The sequence below is a fragment of the Trichosurus vulpecula genome, chromosome 1 (assembly GCF_011100635.1).
Source record: "Trichosurus vulpecula isolate mTriVul1 chromosome 1, mTriVul1.pri, whole genome shotgun sequence".
Classification (NCBI taxonomy): domain Eukaryota; kingdom Metazoa; phylum Chordata; class Mammalia; order Diprotodontia; family Phalangeridae; genus Trichosurus; species Trichosurus vulpecula.
Window position 1 is genome coordinate 62,954,297 of NC_050573.1, and position 27,742 is coordinate 62,982,038.

At 41.8% G+C, this 27,742-nt stretch overlaps 1 protein-coding gene across 1 annotated transcript in view; it reads right to left on the minus strand.

The window, feature by feature from the left end:
• Positions 1-27,742, minus strand: part of NWD1 (NACHT and WD repeat domain containing 1) — a 79,444-nt gene that overhangs the window by 35,760 nt on the left and 15,942 nt on the right. The window contains exons 4-10 of the mRNA XM_036734938.1: positions 23,203-24,481; positions 12,934-13,137; positions 11,264-11,423; positions 11,063-11,180; positions 9,907-10,068; positions 5,245-5,442; positions 937-1,065 (exon numbers count right to left, since the gene is read on the minus strand). Coding sequence (XP_036590833.1) covers positions 937-1,065; positions 5,245-5,442; positions 9,907-10,068; positions 11,063-11,180; positions 11,264-11,423; positions 12,934-13,137; positions 23,203-24,481 — 2,250 coding nt within the window. The remainder of the gene's footprint in view (positions 1-936; positions 1,066-5,244; positions 5,443-9,906; positions 10,069-11,062; positions 11,181-11,263; positions 11,424-12,933; positions 13,138-23,202; positions 24,482-27,742) is intronic.

The window sequence follows — 27,742 nt, forward strand, 5'->3', positions numbered from 1 at the left end:
ATTTTGGTAGCTATCATCTACCAACTCCCAGGACATTCTCCTCCCTTCCTGTCTTCCCAGTGTTCTTACACTTTACTGTCCTCCATGTAGCGTAGGATCCAGCTCCTTTCTCACACATGACGCTCCGTCTCTCGACTCCATATCCTTTCACAGACTGCCCTCTATTTCCAGAATGCCCTTCCTCCTACCTACCTTGGCCACCTTCTGCAAGAGGCCTTTCCTAGTCTCCCCAACATCACCACCTCCCACTGTTAGCATGAGACTACCTTCTATTTACCCCGAAAAGTCCCTCTTTCTGAAAGAACCCCTTTTAACACTAATGCCTTCCCTCTGAAATCATCTTCCAATTTATCTTTTATGTATGTGTGTACAAATGTACGTAGTTGCTTGCATATTATCTCCACCATTAGAATAGGAGTTCTTTAAGAGTAGAAAATGTGGTTTTGCCTTTCTTTAGCACAGTGCCTGGAACACAGTCAGTACTTATCAATGCTTACTGACTGACTAACTGATCATTCAGGCTTTGCTTCGATCATACCTCAAGGGCTTCACCCCTACTGCTTCAACCAGCCCATTTCATTTTTGGATATCTTTCATTATGAAAAAGTTTTTCATTACCTTAAATCTAAATCTACGTCTCTGCAACTTCCCCCCATTATTCCTGGTTCTGTCCTTTGAGGCCAAGTGAATCTTGCCTCTTCCACGTGACAGTCCTTTAAATAGATGCATCAATATAACTACCACAGCTTCCTCCTAAGAATTGTCTTCCTTAGTTCTGAACACCCTTAATTCCTTCAACCAATCCTCCAGCGCTGTCATTCCCATGCCCTCCCTATTGCTTCTCATCAAATGATTCTGTGGAGGCCCAGGTCCTCAGAAAGTTGGCTGTAGCCATGAGAAGGAATAAATGAGAAAGATCCCCTTTCAGAGTCTCACCAGTGTGACCCGTTAAGATGTGCACCACCCGACTTTCCCGCTCCTGCATGCCCCACACGACCAGGATGCCATTCTGTGATCCAACTATCAAGAGTTTGTTGTTGGCACTCCACTCTATTGCCGTGATACCTGCAAGAAACACAGAGGTCAGACAGAAAGGAAGAGAAATGGAGAGAGAAGACTGAGATCTCACTTGATGCTAAGAAAGAATAGCTGCTGTTTAAGTGCTGGGAGCACATGAATTAGTGGTAGACCATCTTCAAGCTTTTTAAGATGCATGCACATAAGGGAAATGTGACAATTATTTACCAATGGACCTTGAGTACCTTCAACTATAAAACCCTCTACAACCAAGGTGGATTTGTGTTTCAAAGAAATTTATTGTTGGAACTAGTTCAAATTCTACCTCTTACAAAAAAGCCTTCTCTGATTTCTCTCATCCCTCAGTCCTTTCTTTGATCCCAATTCCTTGTGGACTTTGCCTGTACTTCTGATATGACTCTTTTTGCATTCGACCTTGTTGGCCTTGTACATAATCTTATCTTTCCTACTGAACTACAAACTCCATGATGATAGGTGGTGGGAAAGAGAGATATGTGGCTGTTCTGTGTTCACCTATGGATTCACCATAGACCTTGCCCATAGAACCAAAGTGCTGAAATAGTTTTATCTGCAACAACAAAATAATAAACCCTAGAACATAGAATGTCAGATCCAGAAAGAGCCTTAAAACACAGGACAGGACTCCTAGAACATATAGCATAGAATATCAGAGTGAAAACGGATCTTATTTGTACAAAAATACTTATAGCGGCTCCTTTGGTGGTGGCAAAGAATTGAAAATTGAAGTTATGTCCATCAGTTGGGAATGGCTGAATAAGTCATGGTATATGACTGTGATGGAATACTATTGTGCTATAAAAAATAATGATCAGGATGATTTCAGAAAAACCTGAAAAAACTTACATGAACTGATGCAAAGTGAAACAAGCAGAACCAAGAGAACATCATACACAGTAACATCAATATTGTACAATGATCAACTGTGAATGATTTAGCTATTCTCAGCAATACAATAATCCAAGACAATTCCAAGGGACTCATGATGAAAAATGCTGTCCACCTCTGGAGAAAGAACTGATGGAGTTTGACTGTAAATTGAAACATACTATTTTTTTACTTTCATGTTTTTTTGTTTGTGTCTTTCACAACATGACTAATATGGAAATATATTTTGCATGATTGCACATGTATAACCTATATCAAAGTGTTTACTGTCTCAAGGAGGAGGAGGGGGAGAATTTAGAACTCAAATTTTTTTAAATGAATGTTAAAAATTATTTTACATGTAATTGGGAAAAATAAAATATTGTTAAAATTTAAAAGGGGAGATATTAGATCATAGAATATCAGAGCAGAAAGAGAACTTGGGAGATAGAATATCAGAGCTGGAAGGACCCCTAGAACACAGAACATAGTATTCAGATATGGGAGGGCCCTTAGGACATAGAATTTCAAAACTAAGAAGGACCTTAGAACTTAGAATGTCAGAGTAGAAAAGGAACTTAGAACATAGAATATTAAAGCTGGAAGGGGCCATAGAATACATTAATAACAATAACAATTATCATTTAAATGGTATTTTGAAGGTTTGAAAAATGCTTTACTTCTGTAGTCTCATTTGATTCTTACAACGACTCTGTAAGGTAGGAGCTATTGTTATCTCTAGCTTATAGATGAGGAAACTGAGGCTAAGAGAGGTTGAGTGACTTACCTAGGATCACACAGCTAGTCTGAGGCAGGATTCAAACTCATGTCTTCCTGAATTCAGGCTCAGTGCTCTATCCAATATACAACTACATAGAATGTCAAAACTGGAGACGATCTTGGAACATAAAATATAAGAGCTGGCAGGGCACCTAAAAATTATCTAGCCGAACATATTATCTTTAGGAGCACTTTAAAAGTCATTTGATCTAGTCCCTTTATTTAACAAGTAAGAAAACTGAGGTAGAGGAATGGTCATGTAGTTAATAAATAGTAGAACTAAAATTAAATATGTATCTCCTGATTCCCATCACACTGCTCTCTATGCTGAGCTGCACAACTGTGATTAGGATTTAGGGCAAGCAACATTAAATGTATATTCAAATCCATTTTATAAGACATATTAAGATGAAGTCGGGATAGACCCTAGGACGTGAAGAATGAGAGAGAGAGCATGGTGGGGCCAGACTAGAGAGAAGCTCATTTGGGTGCTACCAGGTGGGGAAAATGGAGTGGGGGCAGGGAGAAAAGGTGCCATTTGTTAACTTCCTTATTCTTGCTACCTAGGTGCCAAGCTCAGTCATCTGTAAACTGCTGAAGGGGTATTGGGACTCTCAGCACCCCCTGGGGCATTACCTGGGGCAGAGCCTAAGCCATCCCACCCTAGGTATAGCTCCATCCAATTGTCCAGCAGTGTTTGTTCAATTCAACAAACATATTAAACACCTACTGTGTATAGGGCCAATGCTCATTGCTAGAATAGATAAAAATTATGTACACTGGCCTCCACTATGAAGCCATATTCCTTTGGCCGATTAAGGACTGCCATGATTCAACTGTCATTTCTATAAGTTATTATGATCAGTTGTTAGATTAATTAATTAGATAGATAGATAAACAGATCTGTAGTTCTTTCCTTTCCAAAATAAGCTAAAAGCACTAGTGCCTCTAATTATCCAACCTTTTCGTTCCCCTTGGCTACAGGCTCATTACTAGTATTTAACCTGTATAAATAGTGGCCTCCAGAGATGCTGATACATCTGAGTCAGCATGAGGCAGCGCAGGACAACCCCTGAGAGTGCCCATGGGACCTCACTCATGGAAGATGAGAAATCCCAGAGAGAGTCGCAGAAAACTAGATTCTCCCTGTGATGGCAAAGTTAAAGGAAACAACTGCCAGGAAATGAAGAAGTCATTTTTAAAAGCAGAGAAAATTGATTGCCCAAAACAGCTTTGGGACCTAATGGAATATGGAGCATCCTGTCATACCCAGGCTATCCCCTTGTGCCTGGAATGCCCTCCCTCCTCTCTGATGCATAGAATCCCCAATTTCTTTCAAAGTTCAGCTCAAGAGACCCCCCAAAGGAAGCTTTTCCTGACCTCCACAGTACCCTTTCTCTAAAATGTTGCTGTTGTTGTTCAGTTGTGTCGGACTCCTCATGACCCCATGTGGGGTTTTCTTGGCAAAGATACCGGAGTGGTTTGCCATTTCCTTCTCCAGCTCACTTTACAAATGAGGAAACTGAGTCAAACAGGGTGAAGTGACTTGCTCAAGGTCACACAGTTAATAATGTCTGAGGTCAGATCTAAACTCAGGTCCTCCAGACTCCATTTAGCCGCCTTATCTTGTATTAATTTTGTATATTCTTGTAAATGTATGGGTCTCCCTGGTAGAATATAAACTCTTTAAGATTTAAGATTAAGGACTGCATCGTTTTTGTCTTTGTATCTCTAGCACCTACCATAGTACCTGGTACATAGTAGGCATTTAACAATGTTTGTTGATTGGCTGATTAATCAATTGATGCAGATAATAGGCAATTTTCATCCATATTCGTGAATGCTAGAGCTGAAAAGGAACCATTAAAAAAAAGAATGATAGGGTTGGAAATTATCTTAGAACATAGAATTTTAGAGCTAGAAAGTGCCTTAGAATATAGAATATCTGAACTAGAAAGTGACTCGAAACATAGAATATCAAAGCAGAAAGGAATCTTAGAACATAGAAAGTTAAAACTAGAAAAGGTCTTAAGACATAAACATTGGAAGTCAGGGCTGGTAGGAACCTCAGACATGTTCTCAGTTAAAGTGATTCAGGGCCCCTCACATCCCCACTTCCCCTGCCTGCCAATGAGTAATGCTAGATTTGGGGGACCCACCCTTCCTGCCACCTTTGACAATGATGAGTTTTGAAAGGTCTCTGGAGATTCTTTGAGTGGGAAAAAGATGAGCAAACTGCATATGTAGGGACTTTGTGATTTAGACGTGCAAGACAGTAATGGTGTAGGACTAAGAGGCCTGGACAAGGAAACTCTGGGTCCTGGGGATATCTGTGCTATGACCTGATTGTGTAACCTTGCATAAGGCAACCCCCAGCTTTCTGAGCTCCTGTACTTTACAGATGAAGAAACAGAGGTCCTGAGGAGAGAACTGGCCTGCCCCAAAGCAGCTACGCAATGTCAGAAGCAGGCCCTCCCATTCCTTTGTTCTTTCCTCTCCACTCCTCTGTTTGTGGATTTGGGGGACACCGGCAAAACCTACCTTTGTGATAGCCTGTGAGCGTCTCCTGAAGGGGCCCTCCTGGAGGTAGAAGGAAGCCACAGAGGGGGATGAGAACAGGATGTGGATATGCATTAAACCACCTCAGGCACTGGTGACACAGCTGTCCGATGAGTGATGGGTAGAGAGAGGAGAAGGAATAAAGCCGGGCCAGGATCTCCGTGTAGAAAATACTCTTGTCTGAAAGAAAGAATCACACTTGGTTATAATTTAGGACAAATAGCCAAACTCAGGCCCCATGGAAGGACGCCCCAAGAAAGGTTTCCTCCCAAAGACAGCCTTCCTTTAGTTTTCTTTTAGGTTGTTGATTATTTTTTGCGTCCAGTCGTTTCAGTTGTGTCCCACTCTGCCTAACCCCGTTTGGGGTTTTCTTGGCAAAGATACTGCAGTGGTTGGCCATTTCCTTCTCCAGCTCATTTTACAGATGAGGAAACTGAGGCAACGGAGTTAAGTGACTTGCCCAGGGTCACATTTACATCTGAGGTCGGATTTAAACTCAGGTAGATGAGTCTTCCCTGACTCATCCATTGCACTCTATCCATTACACCACCTAGCTGCCCCTATGATTTTATATAAACATAATTGCCTGGTACAAAGGACTATTATATTAACTCACATTCCTATAGATCTTTAAGGTCTATAAAACATATAAGTATTATTATTATTATTCCCATTTTAGAGAAGAAAAAATTGAGGCCCAGAGATGTTTAATGACTTGCCCTGGGTCACACAGCCAGCAAATGTCAGAGCAAAGACCCGGGCTCAGGTCCTTGTGACCTTGAGCCCAACATGCTTTCCATTCTACTCTAGCAGAAGAGTTGTAGGGGTCCAGGGGAAAGTGATGGTTATCACCAGCTCCTTCTAAGCAGGGAGAAGAAAGCTTTCAAGATGGTGCAGTAGATAAAGCACTAGGCCTAGAGTCAGGAAGACTCATCTACCTGAGTTCAAATCCAACCTCAGACACTTACTAGCTGCATGACCCCGGGCAAGTCACTTAACCCCCTTTGCCTCAGTTTCCTCATCTGTAAAATGAGCTGGAGAAGGAAATGGCGAGCCGTTCCTGCGTCTTTGCCAAGAAAACTGCAAGTAGGGTTATGAAGAGCCGGACACAACTGAAACAACTCAACAACAACAAAAATGTATTAAATTTATATACTTTCTGAGGCAGAGGTCATCGTAATGTAAATAGATAGAAAGCTGACCTTGAAAATCTAAGTTCGAGCTGTGCCTTTGACTCACACTGGCTGTGTCACCCTGAGCAAGTCTAGGTAACTCTCTCAGACTATACGTTTCAGAGATGTCAACCTGCAGTTGTAGAGGGTGTTTCCTTACTTGGGAATTCCCTCTACTAGTAAAATCACAGGCCCAATTCCCTTTCCCTATTGAATTTTTCAGGCATAAAAGAGGTTACATGTACAGAGAGGGCTGGGCTTGAATTCTGGAAGACTCGAATTCAAATTTTCCCCTTGGCGCTTACTAGCTGCGTGACCTGACCATGGGCAAATTACTTAACAACTCTTAAGGAACCCTCTTAAGGCTTATCAAAGTTTGAGACTTTGGGGTTGCAATATTAGGAAAGAGGTTTTCCATACCTAAGAAGTTTCAGGTCCCCAACACACTAATGTAACTTTCCAGAAGCATATCTGCCACTCCCCTCTCCGAAGTCCTCTCTTGATAAGGCCTCGCCCAGTGGCACACAAGGTCTAGTAAGCTAGAAAGCTCTGGATGGATTGTGGATCTGTTGCCTGAGAGACAGCTTAGCTTAGCAAGGTTGCTTAACTAGGAAAGGTTCAGTACTGGAGGGCGGGCCATCAGGTGATGAATGTACTGGGGCCTGGGATGGAAGGGCTGTGATCTGCATCAGTGAAGGGATGTGCCCACATGGATGAAACTGAAGCCCTATGATAGCTTTGGAGTGTCTGCCACTGAGTTATGCATCATGTTGGCAATCCATTTCCTTTCTCTGGGCCTTAGTTTCCCTAGCAATAAAATAAGGCTCTTACACACTCTCCTTTGCAAAGACTAGATTCAGGGGGCGGAGCCAAGATGGAGGCTAGAAAGCAGGGACTTGCGTGAGCTCCCCCCCAGGTCCCTCCAAAAACCTATAAAAAATGGCTCTGAACAAATTGTAGAGCTGCAGAACCCACGGAATAGCAGAGGGAAGCTGGGCTCCAGCTCAGGACAGCCTGGATGGTCGCTGGGTAAGGTCTATCCCACAGAGCTGGGTCCAGACCCAGCCCAGAGAGAGAAATCATAAGGGACTTACTAAAGTTGAACTGTTTTGTTTACATCCCTACATGGAAAGATGATGTGTATGATTCATGAGACCTCAGTATTAGGGTAGCTGAAGGGAATATACATATGTGTATATATATATATACATATATATATATATATATATATACGCAAATATATAGACAGAGGGCACAGGGTGAGTTGAATATGGAGGGATGATATCTAAAAAAAAATAAAATCAATGGATGAGAGAGGAATATATTGAGAGAGTGAGAAAGGGAGAGATAGAATGGGGTAAATTATCTCACATAAAAGTGGCAAGAAAAAGCAGTTCTGTTGGGAGGAAAGAGAAGGCAGGTGAGGGGGAATGAGTGAATCTTGCTCTCATCGGATTTGACCTGAAGAGGGAATACCATGCACACTCAATTGGGTATTTTACCCCACAGGAAAGAAGGAGGAAGGAGATAAAAAAGGGAGGACGATAGAAGGAAGGGCAGATAGGGGGAGGAAGTAATCAAAAGCAAACACTTTTGAAAAGGGACAGGGTCAAGGGAGAAAACTGGATAAACAGAGATAGGACAGGAAGGAGCAAAACATAGTTAGTCTTTCACAAAATGAGTAGTGTGGAAGGGTTTTGCATAATTATACATTTATACATACATACAATTATACATATACATATATTGCTTGCTTTCTTAGGGAGGGTGGGTGGGGAGGGAAGAGGGGAGAGAATTTGAAACTCAAAGTTTTGAAAGCAGATGTTCAAAAAAAAAGTTTTTGCATGCAACTAGGAAGTAAGATATACAAGCAATGGGGCATAAAAATCTATCTTGCCCTACAAGAAAAAAAGGGAAAAGGGGATAGGGAGAAGTGGGGTGACAGAAGGGAGGGTTGATGGGGGAACGGGGCAATTAGAATATATGCCATCTTGGAGTGGGGGGAGGGTAGAAATGGGGAGAAAATTTGTAATTCAAACTCTTGTGAAAATTAATGCTGAAAACTAAAAATATTAAATAAATAAATAATGATTTAAAAAAAAGATTCTCATGGGTGACCATACTTGCACATCACTGCCCTCTAGTGGCTAAATTGTGCTCTTGTTTAGCCAGGGCTACAGAATTCCCTTGCTGTAATTCCTCAGAGATTATGGTCCTGGAAAGAGACTTAATTTTGCTCTCCTCAGGGTTGCTGACTTGGCTTTTAGCACCAGTATATACAGTCAATGGTGGGGAACCTTCAGCTTCAAGGTCACATGTGGTCTTCTAGGTCCTCAAGTGCAGCCCTTTGACTTAATCCAAATTTCTCAGAACAAATCTCCTTAATAAAAGGATTTGTCCTGTAAAACTTAGACTCAGTCAAAAGGCTGCACTTAAGGACCTAGAAAGCCACATGTGGCCTTGAGGCCACAGGTTCCCCACCCCTGAGGAGCTGCCAGAACCTTTATTATCTAGAGGAATTTGAGTTATTGAGGACTCTTTGTAGGAGCTGAGAAGTAGCCCTTTTCCTGATGAATGCTTATATCTTTGAGTGGAATGCTGAAATAGTGAAGCCCCCTCAGCATGGGATAAGACCTGAGCTCTCCTGCTATCCACCCCCACCCTGCACCCCTCCTATATTTTTAGAAACTGCTCTGCTGAGAAAGCAGAGATAAGAAATTACATCAGGAGACAGAGCCAGAGCCCAGATGTCCCACCTGCAAGGTCCCATTTATCTAGCCTCTACTCCCTTTTTTGCTGAATGCACAGTCCCTGCCTTTTTGTTCTTTGTTCTCTGTTACTGGGGAGAAAATTCCACGTTTAGAATGTGAGCTCCAAACCCAGTCAATGGGAAGAGGAGCCAGTGGGGGGGGTGGGCTCTGAGGTCTCTATAACTTGCTTTGAGCTTTATGCCACACACACTCCCTTGCTGGCACCATCTTGGGCCATGCTGGGTGTGTCCTTTCTCATGAGAAAGCAATAAAACTCCTTTTTGCCTTTTCTCAAGAATGGTCTGTGTCTATTTTTAATGTGAGTAGTGGTCTCAGACCCACACACCTTTAACTAATATGTTATATAGAATCTTAGACCTAAGAAGTCCATAAGAGATTGTTTAGCTCAATGTCTTCCTTTTGCAGATGAGAAAAAGGACTTGGCCAAGGGGCAGAGCCAAGGATTGAATTCCAGGCCTCCTTGTTCCCATTCTGGGTTCTTTCCACTATACCATACCATCTTTTGGGTTCTTGCTAATAGCAAATTGAGAAGTACCAGAAGCTGATCCAAGAAGAAAATGCACTGATTTTGTCAGATCGAAAGATGGGGGATATTGAGGAGTTAATGTTGTGTCAGTGTTGTCTAAATCACTGATTGAAAACTCAAATTAGAAGCTCAACCTAGAGCAGATTTCTACATCTAATAGCCTAATGTCATTTACCCATGCCTGCTACACGTTCTATGGTGGGTCTTGAGAGCTGGATGGCATCACAGATGAGGCTGAGTTCAGGACAATCAGTGTGTTCAGCACATAGGGCAAAGTCCTCCAGCATGCTTGTGATTCCACTGGAAAGAACCCTACATGAAATCCAGTCCATGTTCCCTACAAAGAAGAGTGATAGCCTCCAGCTTATGTGAGGGCTAGAAGGCTGAGATATCCCTTCACCATCCCTTCTGGAACCCTTCCCTCCTCCTCCACCCAACAAAGCTTTAAAGACATTTGACAAGTGGCAAACACAAGCATGGATATTCCCAAGATTCATGACCCCCCCTCCCTGCAAAGGCTCTCAGAAGCACATATAGCTATATGCTAGTGATCTGGTCTGGCTGTTAACTATAGTGTAGACAAGGCAGATTGTTATTGAGAGAAATATTGTTGACCTCCACCAGCAAAACACTCATAAGACAATATTATCTGGGATATTCTACAGCCTCAGTGCTGGGGTATTGCCCTTTATTAGCTGGTTGTCTTAGTCAATATGCCTCATTAGGAATTGGCCCAATTGAGTCTGGTCAGTACAGGGATGACTGAATAGGTAATATGTTGGTCTATCTGTGGGCACTGGGGAAACCAGAGAAGAGGCCGGCACAGGTCAAAAAAGGCAGGGTAGCCACCACTGATAAGGCCTGGGTAAGGACAACATTTCTGGGAATGTAGTTCTGAGTCATACATCCTCTTTTTTATGACCCCCAGGAAGTTTGTGATGGCTCACATCAAATGCCAAAGGGCCAAGCCTTCAGGGGGCCTGCATAGATTCTTGTGTCTTATAAGATCTGGGCTAAACCTTAGAGCTTCCTGAAAGAGGTGAAACTAATCAGACACCCAGATTCTGGTTCTGGGTCAGCTGCTAACTTTTCCTCACTGAGCCTTTGTCTCTTCATCTGTAAAATGGGGGGTAGGGCTAGATGATCTCTAAGTTCTCTTCCAGATCTTGTGTTTTATCTAAGGGCCCTCCCAGCTCTGACATCCTGTGTTCTGAGGGCCCACTCAGCTCTGTGTTCTATATTTGAAGGTCTGTTCCTGTTCTTATTATCTGATTCCCATTTCTTCATCTATAATGATCTATTCTTCTGAACAGGGAAGCTGATATCCTTACCCAGAACATCCTTCTTCAACTCTTCGGTACATCCTGAATTAGCCAGGTGACTGGGCAATTCACTCAACTTCCGAAGATTTGCGACAGTATCTGAAAACCAGAGGGGTTGAGGTGCAACCTGGAAGGAGGGGAGGAAAAGGTTAAGAAGGAAAACACACCCCTGTGAATCTCATTCAAAGGAGCGTTACTGAGGAATCTCACCTTCCTGTCAAAGTTCAGTGGTTTTCCCAGGAGGGGCAGAGTTATAGGCTTCTTTGTACCCTGACTCCAGGCTCCAGTGAAGAATTCAGATAAGAGATGATGCCTCTTAGTTTTCTCTTGTCCTGCTAAATAGCGTTCCTTGACCACCTCAGTCAGTTGTCTTAGAAGAAGAGGGACCAGTGACAAGATAATATTAATAGCTGACCTTTATATAGGACTTGAAGATATGCAGAGTGTTTATGTACATACATCACAATTGTATCCTCACAACAATGTGGGAGAATGTGGAAGAAATATTCAGTACTCTGGGTATTGTAGACCTGAAGTGTGTCAGAAACAAATTTATTAAGAAATCCTAATTATCACTACTTAGATAGAGAGAAATTTAAAGAGACAGAGATCCATCTTGCTTTTTTGAAAGTCTCTCTGATTCAAGCTGTTTTCTTCTTTTAATGTATAGGGTTCAAGAACAAGGATACAATCCTATAATTAACGTTAAACGAGAGCGCAAAGTTCAGGCAACAGTTTGGACTCATTAAGCAGAACAATACTGGTAACTTTTAGGCACATTTTCCTTAAACTATTTAATTCCTCTTTAATCACTCCTCTGAAGATCCATCCTTCAGCCTGGTCAAAGGTGAACTCAAGAGATACTTGTATTAATTGAATTAATCAAAAGACCTTCTTGCTCTTGGTTATATCAATTGCCGGTAGGGTTACTTCCTAGTTTTATCAGGTCTTTGCTTTTAGAAACAAGTTTGGCCAGTAAAAAGACATTTAGAACTGATGGTTAAAGAAAGACCATTGAGATTTACCATTTGGGTTAGACCAAGGACTTCAGACTAAAACATTGTACTAATATTAGTTGGTAATATATAGTCTAAAGAGGGGAGCAGAGGGGACCCTGGTATGCTTCCACATCTGTGAGGCAGACACTCCAGGCATTATAATCCCCATTTTACAGTTGAGGAAACTGAGGCAAACAGAGGTTAAGTGACTTGCCCAGGGTCACCTAGTCAGTGTCTGAGGTCAAATTTTAATTCAAGTCTACCTGATTTCCATTGTTCTGTTCACTGTGCTACCTAGTTCTAAATTAGAACCCAACCTAGGGAAGGGATGAATTCAAGAGTTATTGTGGAAACTTCTTTGAAGATTCAACTCAGATACCACCTCCTATATGAGACCTCACATGATCCCCCTATTTGTTGTCAACAATCTCTCCCTCTGGGATTACATCATATTATTTTTCATACATTTTGTATTTTCTTATCTGTATACAACTTGTTTCCCTCCAGTAGAATGTAAGCTCCTTCAGAACATGGGTTATTTTGGCTTTGGCTTTATATACCAGTACCTACCACATACCTAAATAATTAATAAATGTTTTAATTGAATTGGATTTAATTTAAAATTGCCAGGAATTGGCAACTAGATTAGAAATGTGGAGAACGAGGAAGAGAGAGAAGTTTAAGATGCTTTTAAGCATCTTGTGGAAGCAGGAGAAAAAGAGGTATTCAGAAGAATCAGTCATTTCTATAATCGATGGCCCTAATATGTTATAATAATGCCAGCAGCAATAGCTAGACTGTTACAAACAAAACTCCACCCCGCTCTTTTATTGAAGCTTGAGATTCTGGTCAACTCAGCCATTTGGGTGCCATTTTGTCTACCTGTAAGCGAGTCCAAGGAGCATGAAGCCATCTGCAGGTTTCTTCACCAAGCAATCCCCTAGGTCCCGCCGGAGCCTCGCCCACAGGAGAGGAGGAAAACGAAGGACATCTTTGCTGGGAGGAGTCCACTCCTGATAGACTTCCATCAAAACTTCATCATCCAAGGATAAGACATCCTTCAGCTCTGCTTCCGACAGCCCATACCTGGGGTTGGGGAGTATGGGGGTGGAATATGTCTGAATATCTCTTGAAGGTCTCTGGGCAAATCATCATTTTTTTATGATCTGATTTACCATAAAGAGCTCAGTCTACCCAAAGGGAAGTATATGCCTACTATTCCAAGAACACAATCTTGTGAGGTAGGCAGTGTATTATCATCACCATTTTACAGATGAGGTCACTGAGGTACAGAGAGGGAGGAGTGACTTGTCCAGGGACACACAGCTAGCAAGTATTAGAACACCAGAATACCCAGATCTCTTGACTCCAATGTCTAACACTCTTTCCACTATGCCAAGCTGTCTTTCAAGAATGGCCCTTTAGGAGGGCTATAAAAATGTGCATACCTTTTGACCCAGCAACACCGCTTTCTAAGGCTGTATCCCAAAATGATCACACAAGTGGGAAATGGACCAGTACGTACAAAAATATTTATAGCAGCTCTTTTTGTGGTGGCAAAGAATTGGAAATCAAGGGAATGCCCATCAATTGAGGAATGGCTGAACAAGTTGTGGTATATGAATGCAATGGAATACTATTGTGCTATAAGAAATGAGGAGCAGACAACTTCATTATAACCTGGAAAGACTTATATGAACTGATGCTGAGTGAGGGGAGCAGAACCAGGAGAACATTATACACAATTACAGACACACAGTATCTGTAAGGACTAACTTTGATAGACTTGGCTCTTCTCAGCAATGCAAGGTTGAAAAACAGCTCCAAAAGACCCATGATGGAAAAAGATATGCACATCTAGAGAAAGAATTACAGAGTCTGAATGCAGATGGAGGCAAACTATTTGCTCTTTTTTTTCCTTCTTTTTTTGGTTTCGTTTCTCCTTTCTCATGATTCATTCCATTGGTTATATTTCTCCTTTACAACTGGACTATTATGAAAATAAGTTCAATGTGAAGGTATATAAAGAACCTATATCAGATTACATGCCGTCTTGGGGAAGGGAGAGGGGAGGAGAGGGAGGGAGAGAAAATTTGGAACTCAAAAACTTGTGGAACTGAATTTTGTAAACTAAAAATAAAAAACAAATTTATAAAAAGCATTTTTAAAAAATAAAAAAAAGGATGGCCCTTTGGGGAGCTAGGATTGCAGCCAAGAATCATCTACCCAGCAAAACTGAGCATAACTCTTCAGAGGAAAAATGAAAATTTAATGAAATAGAGACTTTTAAGCATTCTTAATGATAAGACCAGAGCTGAATAGAATATTCCCTAAGTGCCTACTATGTACCAGACAAAAATGAAAAAGTCCCTGACTTCTAGGAGCTTATTAGTTCTCTATTCTCCCATTTTGTTAAGTTTCCAGATATTACATTGAGACAACTTATGCACACAAATGAATACACAAAATAAATGCAAATAAATTTGTAGAGGAGGTACTACCAGCTGGAGGGGAATCAGCAGAGTCTTCATGTAGGAGATGGTACTAGAGCTACACTTTGAAGGAAACAGAGAATTCTAGGAGGAAGAGACAGAGAAGGCACATATTCCAAGCATGGAAAACATCCTGGATCCTCAGTAGTTGGATGTATGGTGAGTAAGTTCTAAGGCAAGGCAGAGATAGGTTCCCTCCTTGTGCAGTTGGTCAGAGAATAGAAACCCTAGATCTCGTGTCGATCCCTGCAATATTTTATAAACTGTGATGATAAAATCCTTGTAGATCTAGGAATCAGATTAGCACAATCCCCTTACCAAGTAATCTCTGCCTAGAAATAGGGAGAGCTTGGGGAAAAAACCAATGGTCCCAGAATCTGGATGTGAATATAATCAGCTTCCCTGCAGCATTTGATGCTGACCACCCCCTCCTTATGTATAATCTTTCTTCCTTGGATTTTCATGACATTGTTTCTCCGGTTGTAGGTGATCCTTTTTGTTCTCTTATGTTGGATCACCCTGTGTGACCTGTCCCATTTGTGTACATATCCCAGGTCTCCAACCAGAGTCCTATTATCCTTTTTCTGTTCATATTCTCTCTTCCAAAGATCTTATCATCTCCTGTGGGTTCAATTATCATTTCAACACAACCCTCATCTCTTCCCTAAATTTCTCCGGCATCTCCAGCTACCTTCTAAACCTCTTTACTCAGATATCCCATATGTACTTCAAATTCAATGTGTCCGAAACTGAGCCAATTATCTTTGCTCCTAAACCTACCCATCCTCCTAACTTTCCTATTTTTGTCAAGGGAACTACCATTATTGCAGACACTCATGTTCTCAACCCAGAAGTCATCCTAGACTCTTCCCATTTAGCCCATATATCCAATCAGTTTACAAGTCTCAATGGTTCTATCACCACAACATTTCTCAGATCTCTTCCCTTTCTTCATTCACGTGGCCAGCATCCTAGTTCAGGTCCTCATCACCTCTCACCTGGACTCTTACAAGAGCCTTCTAATTGGCCTCCCTGATTCCAGCCTCTCCCTTCTCCATAGATGCCAAGTTTATATTCCTAAAGTATAGATCTGAGCATGTCATGCACCTGCCTGAGAAGCTTCAGGGGCTTCCCATTGCCTCTAAAACAGAATACAGAGTCCTCCTTTTGGCATATAATACACTTTACATACCCAGCAAAATTGACCATAATCTTTCAGGGGAAGAGGTAGATATTCAATGAAATAGAGGACTTCCAAACCTTCCTGATGAAAAGACCAGAGCTCAGGGGAACATTCGATCTTCAAATACAAGACCCAAGAGAGAGGCATAACAAGGTAAACAGGAAAGAAAATAACAACATGTTATTAATAAGGGCAAACTGTTTACATCCCCACAACGGAAGATGACACTTGTAACTCTTGAGAACTATATTGTTATCACACCATTTAAAAGGGGTATACATAAAGAGCCTGGGTATAAGTTGACTTTGATGTGATGATAAAAAAAATCTAATTAAGTAGTGAAAAGGGATTGTATTGGGAAAAGAGGAAAGGAGCAGGCAGAGAAGGGTAAATTACATCACATGAAAAAGCACAAAAACCTATTACAGTAGAGGGAAAAAAGGGAAAGAGATGAACATTATTTGAACCTTATTCTCATCAGCTTTGGCTCAAAGAGGGAATAATATAGTCAGGTATAGAAATCTAACTTGCTGTATAGGAAGTAGGAGGGGATAAGGGAAAAAAAGGCAGGGGGTAGTTAGAAGGAAGGGAAGAAGTAGTAAGGGGAAAAGGGAAGAAAAAGGAAAGGGCTGAAAGAAGGGAGGGCAGACTAAGGGAGGCAGTGGTCGAAAGCAAAACTAGCAAAGAGGGAAAGGGAGAAAGGAGAGAGAAAAGCATGAACAGGGAAATAGGATGGAGAGAAAGACACAGATAGTAATCATAACTCTGAATGTGAATGGGATGGACTATCCCATAAAACAGAAGCAGATAGCAGAGTGGATGAAGAACCATAATCCTACAATGTGTTGTTTACAAGAAATGTATTTGAAGCAGAGGGATACACACAGAGTAAAGATAAAAGGTTGAAGCAGAATATGTTATGCTTCAGCTAAAGTAAAAAAGAGCAGGGATAGTAATCCTGATCTCAGACAAAGCAAAAGGGGCAGCTAGGTGGCGCAGTGAGTAGAGCACTGGCCCTGGAGTCAGGAGGACCTGAGTACAAATTTGACCTCAAACACTTGACACATTTACTAGCTGTGTGACCTTGGGTAAGTCACCTAACCCCGATTGCCCTGCCTTCCTCCTTCCAAAATAAAAAGACAAAGCAAAAGCAAAAATTAGATCTAATTAAAAGAAATAGGAAACTACATCCTGCTAAAATTGTGCATACCCTTTAACCCAGCAGTACTACTTGTAGAGCTGTATCCCAAAGAGATCATAAAAACAGGCAACTCTTTTCGTGGTGGCAAAGAATTAGAAATTGAGGGGATGTCCGTCAATTGGGAAATGGCTGAGCAAGTTGTGGTATATGAATGTAATAGAATACTATTGTGCTATAAGAAATGATGAGCAGGCAAATTTCAGAAAAACCTGGAAAGACTTATATGAACTGATGCTGAGTGAAATGAGCCGAACCAGGAGAACGTTGTTCACAGTAAACAGCCACGTTGTGGGATGACCTACTTTGATAGACTTAGCTCTTCTCAGCAATGCAAGGATCCATGACAACGCCAAAAGACTCATAATAGAAAATGCTATCCACATCCAGAGAAAGAACTATAGAGTCTGACTATAGATGGAAACATATTATTTATTCTCCTTTTCTTTTGTAGTTTTGTTTTGTTTTACTTTCTCATGGTTCCTCTCATTAGTTCTAATTCTTCTTTACATCATTATTAATATGAAAATATGTTTAATATGAATGTATAAGCAGAGCCTATGTCAGATTACACACCCTCTCGGGGGGATTCAAAACTCAAAATCTTATGGAAGTGAATGCTGAAAACTAAAAATTAATTTATTATTATAAAACAAAAGAAAAATACACTTTACAATCTAGCTCCAGCCTTCCTTTCCAAGATGATTAATTACACACCACTCCTTTTTACAGACTCTGTGTTGCAACCAAACTGGGCTATTTGCTGTTTTCATACACAATGTTCCCTCTGCTACCTCTGTACCTTTGCATAAGCTGCCCTCCATGCCTAAAATGCACTCCCTCCTCACCACCACTTGTTGGAATCCCTCAATGCCCACAAGGCTCAGCCCGAGTACCACCTCTTTCACAAGAAGTTTTCTGATTCTCTTAATTGTTACTTCCTCTCCCTCCAAAAAAACTCACCTATCTATGAACTCCGAATCCTCACCCCTTAACGCAGTGCCTGGCACACAGTAGGTGCTTCATACATACTTGGTTGGTTGATTGATCGATGACTAATGGTAAGTGGGAAGTGTTTGTAAGCATGTGTTTGGAGGGGTCCATGCTGCTTGGGACCCCAATTTTCTTATCTCCAAAATGAAGAGGTTGAACTAGATGGTCTGTACAATCCCTTCTAGCTCTAAATCTTATGATCCTGGGTTCTTTCTGGTTCCTTCCAGCTATAAAAATTGAGTAATCCAATCCTGTGATCTCACTTTCTACAGCAGAGGTTCTTAACCTTTTTTGACTTGGGTAACTTAGGCAGCCAGCTTGGGGAAGCCTATGGGGCCCCTTATAAAAATAATGTTTTTAATGAATAAAATAAAATACATAGGGTTACAAAGGAAACCCATTATGTTTGAAATACAGCTATCAAAAATTTTTAAAGTTTTTTGAAAAACTTTTTACAATTTCACAGAAATGTTAAGTTATTGTTTAATCATGTCCAACACTTCATGATCCCAGGGACATAGGATACTGTCCATGGGATTTTCTTGGCAAAGATACCGGAGTAGTTCACTATTTCCTTTTCTAGTGGATTAAGGCGAACAGAGGTTAAGTGACTCACCCAAGGTTACACAGCTAGTAGTGTCCAAGGTCAGATTGAAACTCAGGTCTTTCTGACTCCAGGCCCTGCATTCTATCCACTGCACCACCTAGCTGTTCTCAGACTTACTGGCTGTTTAACCCTGGGTGATTGGCCTCACTGAGCCTCTGTTCCCTCACTTATAAAATCTAAATGATAATCATTGCAATAGTTTCACCTCACAGAGAAGATAGGAAGAAAGCACTTTGCAGACATCAAAACACCAGAGACATATGATTGTTCCTATACTGATAACTCTCTGGGAAGCCTAGTAGATAGAGTCCTAGACTTGCAGTCAGGGCCACCTGGATTCAGATCTCCTCTCCAATATTTCCTAGCTGTGTGACAGTGAGCAAGGACATCTGTTTCCTTATCTGTAAAATGAAGATTATAAAATGCCACCTTCATATGGTCATTATGGAGATCCTATGTAAAGTACTTCGCAAACCCTAAAGTGCTATAACAAGGTCAGATATCATTATCATAACTTGTGGCTGAAGTCACATATGTCTATGTTGTGCAAAACGTCAACGGTGCTTTGTAAATCTTAAAGCACTATAGAGATATTGTTGTTTTATTGTTATCCTTGCCATTTCCCATGTTTTCCTATGTTTCCCGGTAGAAACAACAGTTTAGTAAAACCTGAATCCTCCGAAGTTTTGACTCTTCCTCCAGGTGACCCATATTAAGAGCTACAATTAGATGCCACTTGGCCTTCACCCTTGGTCGGAGATAAGTGACAGCCAACTCAACCCTTCCCTCACCTCTCTCTGTTCTCTATCCATGCTAGGACATAACTCTTCACTGATCTTTTTGGCAGTATTGGTAGAGAAACAATGCTGAAAGACTTGTCAAAGTTATTTTACTTTCATGTCTCTGCTACTTGCTACCTGCATGACCTTGGGCAAGTGCCTTCACCTGTCTGGGCTTCATTTTCCTCATCTGTATAATGGGAGAATTAGGTTTGATGGCCCCTAGGGTCCTTTCCAGTTGTATATCCATGATATCATAATTCTGCTCAGAGGTGACTGAGACTACACCATCTGGATAGATTGTGTCGTGATAACTTTTCTAGCCTCTGGGCAGCACCTGCTTTAGAGAAAACCTCAGAATTTTAGAACTGTTGTTCTTGAACCTGCCTTCTGGGATATTGGGATGAACTAGCTATCAGAAGACCTGGGCTCCAGGCCCACCCATTAGCTGTGTGATCTTAGGCAAATCTGTGAAACTACCTTTCTGACCACTCAGGACAACATGGGTGTCCCCAAAAGCTCAGACCCGATCTCTCTTCTCCCTTTCTACTATATCACTTGGCAATCTCAGCTGCCAGGGATTCCATCTCTATGCTGGTGATTCTCAAATCTACTTATGCAGCCCTAAATTCACTGCTGAGCTCCAGTCTTAAATCGCCAACTGCCTATTGGACATCTCAGATTGGATGTCCCATAGACATCTTAAACTCAACATGTCCAAAATTGAACACATTAATCCCTCCTTCCCCACCCACCCCCAGCCTGCCTTTCTTCCTGACTTCCCTATTATTGTTAAAAGTACCATTCTCCCAGTCCCCCAGGCTCACAACCTAGGTCTCATCCTCGACTCCTCACTCACACTTCCTTCCCCTAATCCAATCTATTGCCAAGTCCTTTCAATTCTAACTTTGTAACATCTTTCATAAGTGTGTTTTCATTCATTTACCCATTCAAATCTCCCTTTCTGAATCCTCTACCCATTGCTCCTTGTTCTTGGCCCTCTGGAGCCAAGCAGAACAAGGCTAATCTCCTTGGGAAAGGAATCACGACCAACATGAAGGAGATGCTATCCCCGTAGTACTCTACCCTGATCAGACCATAACTAGGATATTGGTTGCATTTCTGGTGCCACATTTTAGGAAGGGCATCGATGAAATGAAGCACGTTCAAAGGGCAGCAACTAGGATGGAGAAGTGCTCTGAGATCATTGTATATGAAGATTATTTAAAGCAACTGAAGATGTTTAGCCTACAGAAGACCTGGGGAGAACATGATAGCTTTTGTCAAGTAATCCTACCTCAGATACCTACTATTTATGTGACCCTGAGCATGTTACTTAACCTCTGTCAGCCTCAGTTTCCATATCTGTTAAATGAAACACCTACTCCATAAGGTTGTTGTAAGGGTCAAGTAAGGTAATTCATGTGAAGTGTTTTATAAATGCCAAAGATTTATTGTTATTATTGTTATTATTATTATTATTATTATTATTATTGTAAGGATTCGAAGGGCTATTATATTGAAGAGGAAATAGAACTGATCTGCTTGGTGACCGCTACCTGTATAATGTAGAACAAGACATTTCATTTCTAAAGCGGCACTATGTCATAGTTGCCTTGGAGGCAGGAAGAATTAGGGTCAAGTCCTGCCTGTGGTGCACACTAGGCTTCGGGACCCTGGGCATGTTACCAAAATTCTCAATGCTGTAAGCAATTCTCTAAGATTATTGGTTTCAATAAAGATGTTGATCTATATTGGTAGAGGGAGTTCCTTCCCCCAGTAGTTCCCTTCACCAATGAAATAGTAGCCCTAATCTCTCCACTTATCCCTGCTTGGTCCTAGCGAGCAGAACCAGGTGCCATAGGCACAAATTACAGAAAGACAGATTTAGGTTTGATGTAAGGGAAAATAACTAAAAAGTTGGAGCTCTCCAAAAGTGCCCAAGGACTGGGCTGCCTTGGGAGATAACAGGTCCATCCTCACCAGAGGTCTTGGGACAAAGGCTAGGTCATCACTCAGCTGGTATATTCATAGGATAATAAGATCCTAGTTTAGAGCTGGAAGAGAACTTATTGGTTTTCAAAATTCAACTCCTTTATTTTATAGAGGAAGAAACTGAGGCCCAGAGAGGCTAACTCCCCCAAAGTCACACACACAGAGGCAGAATTTAAACAGTCAAGTCCTCAGATGTCAGCGCTGGCATTGTCCAGTAGGTGCATGATCTGGCACCTGAGGCTTCTGCTGACTCTGAGTCTCTGTGATTCTGCAACATGATAGCTGATTCCAGACATCTGAAGGGCTAAGACAGATCAGCCTTGTTCTTTCAGGCCCCAGGAGAGAGCTAGGAACAAAGGGTAGGAGTTTCAGACTTAGATCCAATGTAAGGAAAAACTTCTTATCAACCTCCAAAAAAGGAATGGGATGTCAGTCGGTCAATAAACTTTTATTAAGTGCCTGTTATGTGCCAGCCACCATGCTAAGCTCTGGGAATACAAAAAAAAAAGGTAAAAGACAGTCCCTGACCTCCAGAGGAGCACAGACTCTAATGAAGGAGACAACAGGTAAACAGCTATGTACACACAAGCGATAGGAGAAAGTAGAAATAATCAACAGATTGTAATAGAATCAATAATAAAAATTAAGAGGTATTAGAAAGGCTTCCTGTAGTAGATAGGATTTTAGCTGGGACTTGAAGGAAGCCAGGGAATCCAGGAGGCAGAAATGTGGAGGGAGAGCATTCCAGGCATGAGGGACAGCCTGTTAAAATGCATGGAGTCAGGAGATGGAGGGTCTTGTTGAAGGAACAGCCAGGAGGCCAGAATCACTGGATTGTTGAGTATGTGGGAGAGGATAAGATGTAAGAGGACCGGAAAGGGGGAGTGGGGCAAGCTATAGAGGGCCTTGAATGCCAAATTAAGGATTTTCTTTTTGATCCTAAAGTTGTTAGGGAGCCACTGGAGTTTATTGAGTAGGGGGTGACATGGTCAGACCCGAACTTTAGGAAAATCACTCTGCCAGCTGAGTTGATGGATGGACTAGAGTGGGGAGAGACTTATGGCAGGACGTAGGGGGCTCCCCTTCATAAGAGGTTCTCAAGGTAATGTTTGGATGACCATTTGTTGGGGACATTGTCATGGAGACACTTGTTCAGATATAGTTTGGACTTCCAAATTTTCGATTCTGGCATTCTCTCCATGACAACCCTTAAGAAATTCAGAAAGAAGACAATTCCAAAAGACTAAAGATGGAAAATATTATTCACATCCAGAGAAAGAACTATGGAGTCTGAATGCAGATCGAAGCATACTATTTTCTTTTTTGTTGTTTTGTTTTGCTTTTTTCTTATGGTTTTTTCCTTTGGTTCTCATTCTTCTTTACAACACAACTAATATGGAAATAGGTTTCATTTGATTGTATGTGTATAGCCTATATCAGATTACGTGCATTTTGGGGAGGGGAGGGGAGAGAAGGGGAAAAATTTAGAACTCAAAATCTTATAAAAGTGAATGTTGAAAACTAAAAATAAATAAACAAAAAGAAATTCAGAGAGGAATTATGTTCCCCCTTAGTTTCCTCTTTTCCAGGCTAAATAGCCATTGTTCCTTCAACTCCTGCTTATGTGCCATGGTCATCAGTACTTTCACTACCTTGGTTGTACTCTTCTAGATATGTTCCAGCTAACAAGGTCATAGGACCATAGAACACTAGACATAGACATAGAAACTAGACTAGACATAGAAACCAGATTGTTAATGTACCCATAAAATGTGGTACCCAAATAAATAACACCATGTATGTGAAGTGCTTTGAAATGTAAAACACTATACCCATGCACATTGTTACAATTATTATTGCATTAAAAGGTAACCTAATGGGGCAAGAAAATAAAACTGACTTACCGGGCAGTCACAATATACCCAAGTACATGGGACACCAAGATTTGGCCATGTAACTCCTCCAAACGGGCACAAAGCTGGTGCATTGCTTGTTGGGCGGTGGTGGCCAGAGAGACAGGTAATGTATAGGATGCCCATCTCTGGGCTTCATCAAAGGCCAGTTTCAGCCTCAAGGGATGCCCACATTCTGGAAGGCTGGCCCAGAGTAGGTCCCGCTGGGCAGGGCTCAGCTTCCGCCTCACAGATGCCAAAAGGAGCTCAATCATTTTCTGACCTTGCTCCCCAGAGAGTGGCTTCACTTCAAAATAAGCCTCAGAGCTAGCAACCATCTCCTGCATGGTTTTTAGGATTCCAGACTCTGTGGGGCAAGCAGAGAGGATAAGGTGGACTTTGGGGGGGCACTTTTTGGGCAGCCATGTTAGGCCTCTTGCCCCATAGGTCAAGTTCAGCTCCCCAACTGCATCCAATATGAGTACAAGTGACTCAACATTTCTGCTGGAAACCAGGAAGAGGAGATCTTGAAAGAACTGGACAGCACCACTATAAACAGCCATGACCCCTGCTGGTGGGAGTGGCAAACCATATGCTAAGCATACCTGGAGACAAATGCTGTTCAATAAAAGGCAAATGTTGGAACTTGCCTGGGATGTTCCAAGGAGCCGTAGCACCAGTACTGTCTTTTGTCCCAAGAAGTCTTGGATATGCTCTGATATTTTGCACATCAAAGCTGTCTTTCCAACTCCAGGAGGCCCAAAAACAACCAGGGGAGGGTGGTTGGCGCCATCATTTGCTGTGATGGCCTTTCCAATTCTGCTCAAGAGCTCTTCCCTCCCACAAAACACTTGGCACTTGTCCTTGCCCTGGACCATGTGGTGATGCAGCTCCTGGAAGAACGGGCCCAGCATCTGGTTGCCCTCATTCTGGTGCCGAAGGCGCTCAAGAATCTGATGGTTGACTGTGGCAATGAACTGCTCTCCCAGCTCCTTCAGGTACTTAGCATGTGCTCGGTTCTTTGGGTTCACTAGGTCTTGGCTCCACTGGACAAAGTGTACCTTCAGGAGTTTGGGGTGGTTGTCTGTAATCCTCACTTTGAGGCTGGTGAGGAAATTCTGAGCTTCCATGTCCAGACAGCCGTCTTCCTGCCGGTCCACCATTGGTAAGTTACATTCATCCAGAATGTGCTTATTCAGATCCCTTATTTCTCTAAGGAAAACTGTTGCTCCTAGGTCACAGTCAGCGCTACCTATATTCAGAAGGCCATGTTCTATTTCCCATTCAATTACTGCAAAAACAGAAGCAGATTGGGACTGAGAATTCAGTTGTAGACCAACAATCTTCAAATAAATTAATCTCAGGATCAACCCATTTTCCAAAGAGAGGAAGAAAACTAGGACAGGGACGGGGGGCAACTAGGGCTTTGTGTCAGGATGCCAACTTTGGGCTGCCCTGACAGCACTTAAAGTCCCTGAGCAGCATAGAAACAATGGAGCTTAGAATCTATCTAGCAAGCAGGAATAATTAGTTAAAATAGGAAGCTACCAACAGTGCTGACCAGGTGCCTTGAACTGGTGTTTCAGGATTCCTGTCCCCTACAGAACTGTCTCTGCCAAATGACAGTGTGCTCAGTGTGACTTATCTGGGTCAGAGTTTTTTGGTACTTGGCCCACATGCTGGCTTCAGCTCTGGTGACAGGCAGCTGGTGTCATGGGCAAGAGGACCAGATGAGAAGGCCAAGCCTTGGGGTCCAGTCCCAGCTGTAGCATCTACTAGCCATTAGGCCCATCACTTACCACTCTTGGGTTTCAGTGTCTTCATCTGTAAAAGGTAAAGATAAATCCTTCTACTACCTACCTCACAGGGTTGCTGTGAGGAAAACACTATATAATTGTGAGCTATTATGATTTCAAGATAAACAGCGGACATAAATAGCTAGGTGGTGTAGCAGATGGAGTGGCAGGCCAGAAGTCAGGAAAACTCATCTTCATGGGTTTAAATCTGGCCTCAGTGAACTTACTAGCTACGTGACCCTGGGCAAGTCACTTAACCCTGTTTGCCTCAGTTTCCTCACCTGTAAAATGAGCTGGAGAAGGAAATGGCAAACTACTCTAGTATATTTGCCAAGAGAACCCCAAATGGGGTCACCAAGAATCAGACATGATTGAAAAACTTCTGAACAATAACAAAAATATACCTGAGGGGGGAGTATGTCTCTCTACCTCTTTGTAATTATAATAATAATAGAGTCTAGGATTTATAGACTGTCTCCCTGCCAGGAGACCCAAGCATTTTGGTGTACATTTTATGTAATAACCTAAAGATTACAATGTTTTAATTAAGAAGAGAAAACAGTGTGGCATGATAAATGTGGAGATGGCCTTGGAGACAGTAAGACCGGTGCCTGATACGTATTGACTCAATGACCCTGGACAGCTCTCATAGAATTATACATCTAAAGCTGGAAGGAATCACGAGGCAATCTAGACCAACCTCTTCATTTAAGAGATGAGGAAACTGAGGCAAAGGGCAATTAAATGAATATCCAAATTTTCACCCATAGTAAGCACCAGAAGAAGGATTTGAACCCAGATCCTCTGGCTCCAGAGATAGTTATCAATCTTTCCGGTATACCACCATTAACACCATAACATATTTCCTATATGGATGAAATTACAAGTCTAAACAACAACAACCCCAAAAGTCCTCACCAAAACCAAAAAGGTAGGCCATAAATGCTGACCCTCTAGTGGACTTTATCTCATTTTACAATGCAGTTTCCAAAAAAGTGCCAATTTCCATAAGTCAAAAGGTAACATATAACTCTGAATATAGAAAACCTTATTTTCTTTCCCTCAGAACCCCTGGCCAAGCCTAGTTTGTATAAAGCCTAAATGTGGCCTACAATTGCTAATGCTTCTCAGTACATCCCAGCAAGTTTTTTTTTGTTTCCTTTCAAAGAGATATTATGTTAGAGGAGTGTGGTCTAAGCTTGAGGTGGCCTATAATCAGACCAATAGGATAATCTTTAAAAGTTAATCAAATAATTGAGATAAGAGATATGTCCTGAAGGGCAAGATGCCTCCCCTTCATAACAACAATGTTGCTAGCAGCAGCTGTGGAGTTATAAGGCCAACGACACCAGCACACAGGAGGGCTGCTAGCACAGGTTCTTTGATCTGCTTTTCTAAGGAAAGCAACTTTAAGAGGTTAACAATCTCAATTTAATTAAACATACATATATCATTCACTTAGTTCAGGGGAAAAAGTCAGCACCCTGAACTTCAGAGCAAATACAAATAGAAACTACAAACAGATCAACAGACAGGCTTTGTCTGATCAAGACATCACATATGTAGTTACCAAAAAGAGAAGCACCAACATCTGGGTTTTCAAAGCCTGGGGGTCTCTTAAAAACAGCTACCCAGAGTCTCATCTGGTCAAATCACACAACCCTCTTCCAGTATGTGAGAGCCCCAAAACAAAACGCCCACCTCAGATCTTATATGCCTTTCTCAGGGTCAGAGGGTGTCACAACCATGGGACTCAAACCTATGTGAACTAGGCTTTCTTGTTTCTTAAGCAGGTCAAAGACTCTTGATTCAATCAAAGAAACAAAAGACAACAAAAAGTCCACTTTGCTTGCCATTACATTTGAAAGGCAAGACTCATCAAGAGGTACTTAATTACCTCAGCAATCCAAGAGAGAAAACAAAAAAGTCCCATCCTAATTACCATAACACCCCTCTCTTTCTCCATCTATGAAATAGGGATAATAATACATATAGCTACTTCACCAGACTGTGTGAGGAAAGTATTTTGCAAAGGAAGGACATTGATAAGATGACACAAGGATAAAGGAGGGCAACTGGGATGGTGAGGGTCTTAAAATCAAGCCATATGAACAGCAGCTAAAAGAACTGGGAATGAAGAAGGGAAGCCTTAGGTAAGGCATAAGAACTGCCTTCAAAAATTTGAAGGAATTAGATTGATTCTTCTTAGAAATAGGTGGTAATTTCAGGGAGGCAGGTTTAAGCCTGACATAAGGAAGAACTTCATAACTAGAACTATCCAGCAGTGGAATGGGCTGTCTCAAGAAGCAGAAATTTCTTCCTCCTCAGAGGTCTTTGAGCAGAGACTGAATGAGCACCCGTGGGAGGAATCACTATTAAGATATAGATTGGACTAGATGGTTCCACCCAGCTCTTATGTTCAGGGAGTCTGAAATATTTGTCAAATTAAGAAAAATTCCAGATGATCATATTTAGATATGTTGAAGTTGGGGCAGCGGATGGAGCAAGAGCCTGGTGTCAGGAAGACCTGAGTTCAAATTTGGCCTCAGACAGTAGCTGTGTGACCTAAGTCACTTAACTTCCATTTGCCTCAATTTCTTCAACTGTAATATGGGGATAATAACAACACCTACCTCCCAGGGTTGTTGTGAGGATCTAATGAGATAATATTTGTAAAGCACTTAGCACAGTGCCTAGGACAGAGTAGACACTAAAATGCAGCTTTGCATCACTATAGAAAGGGGGTGTTATGGTTA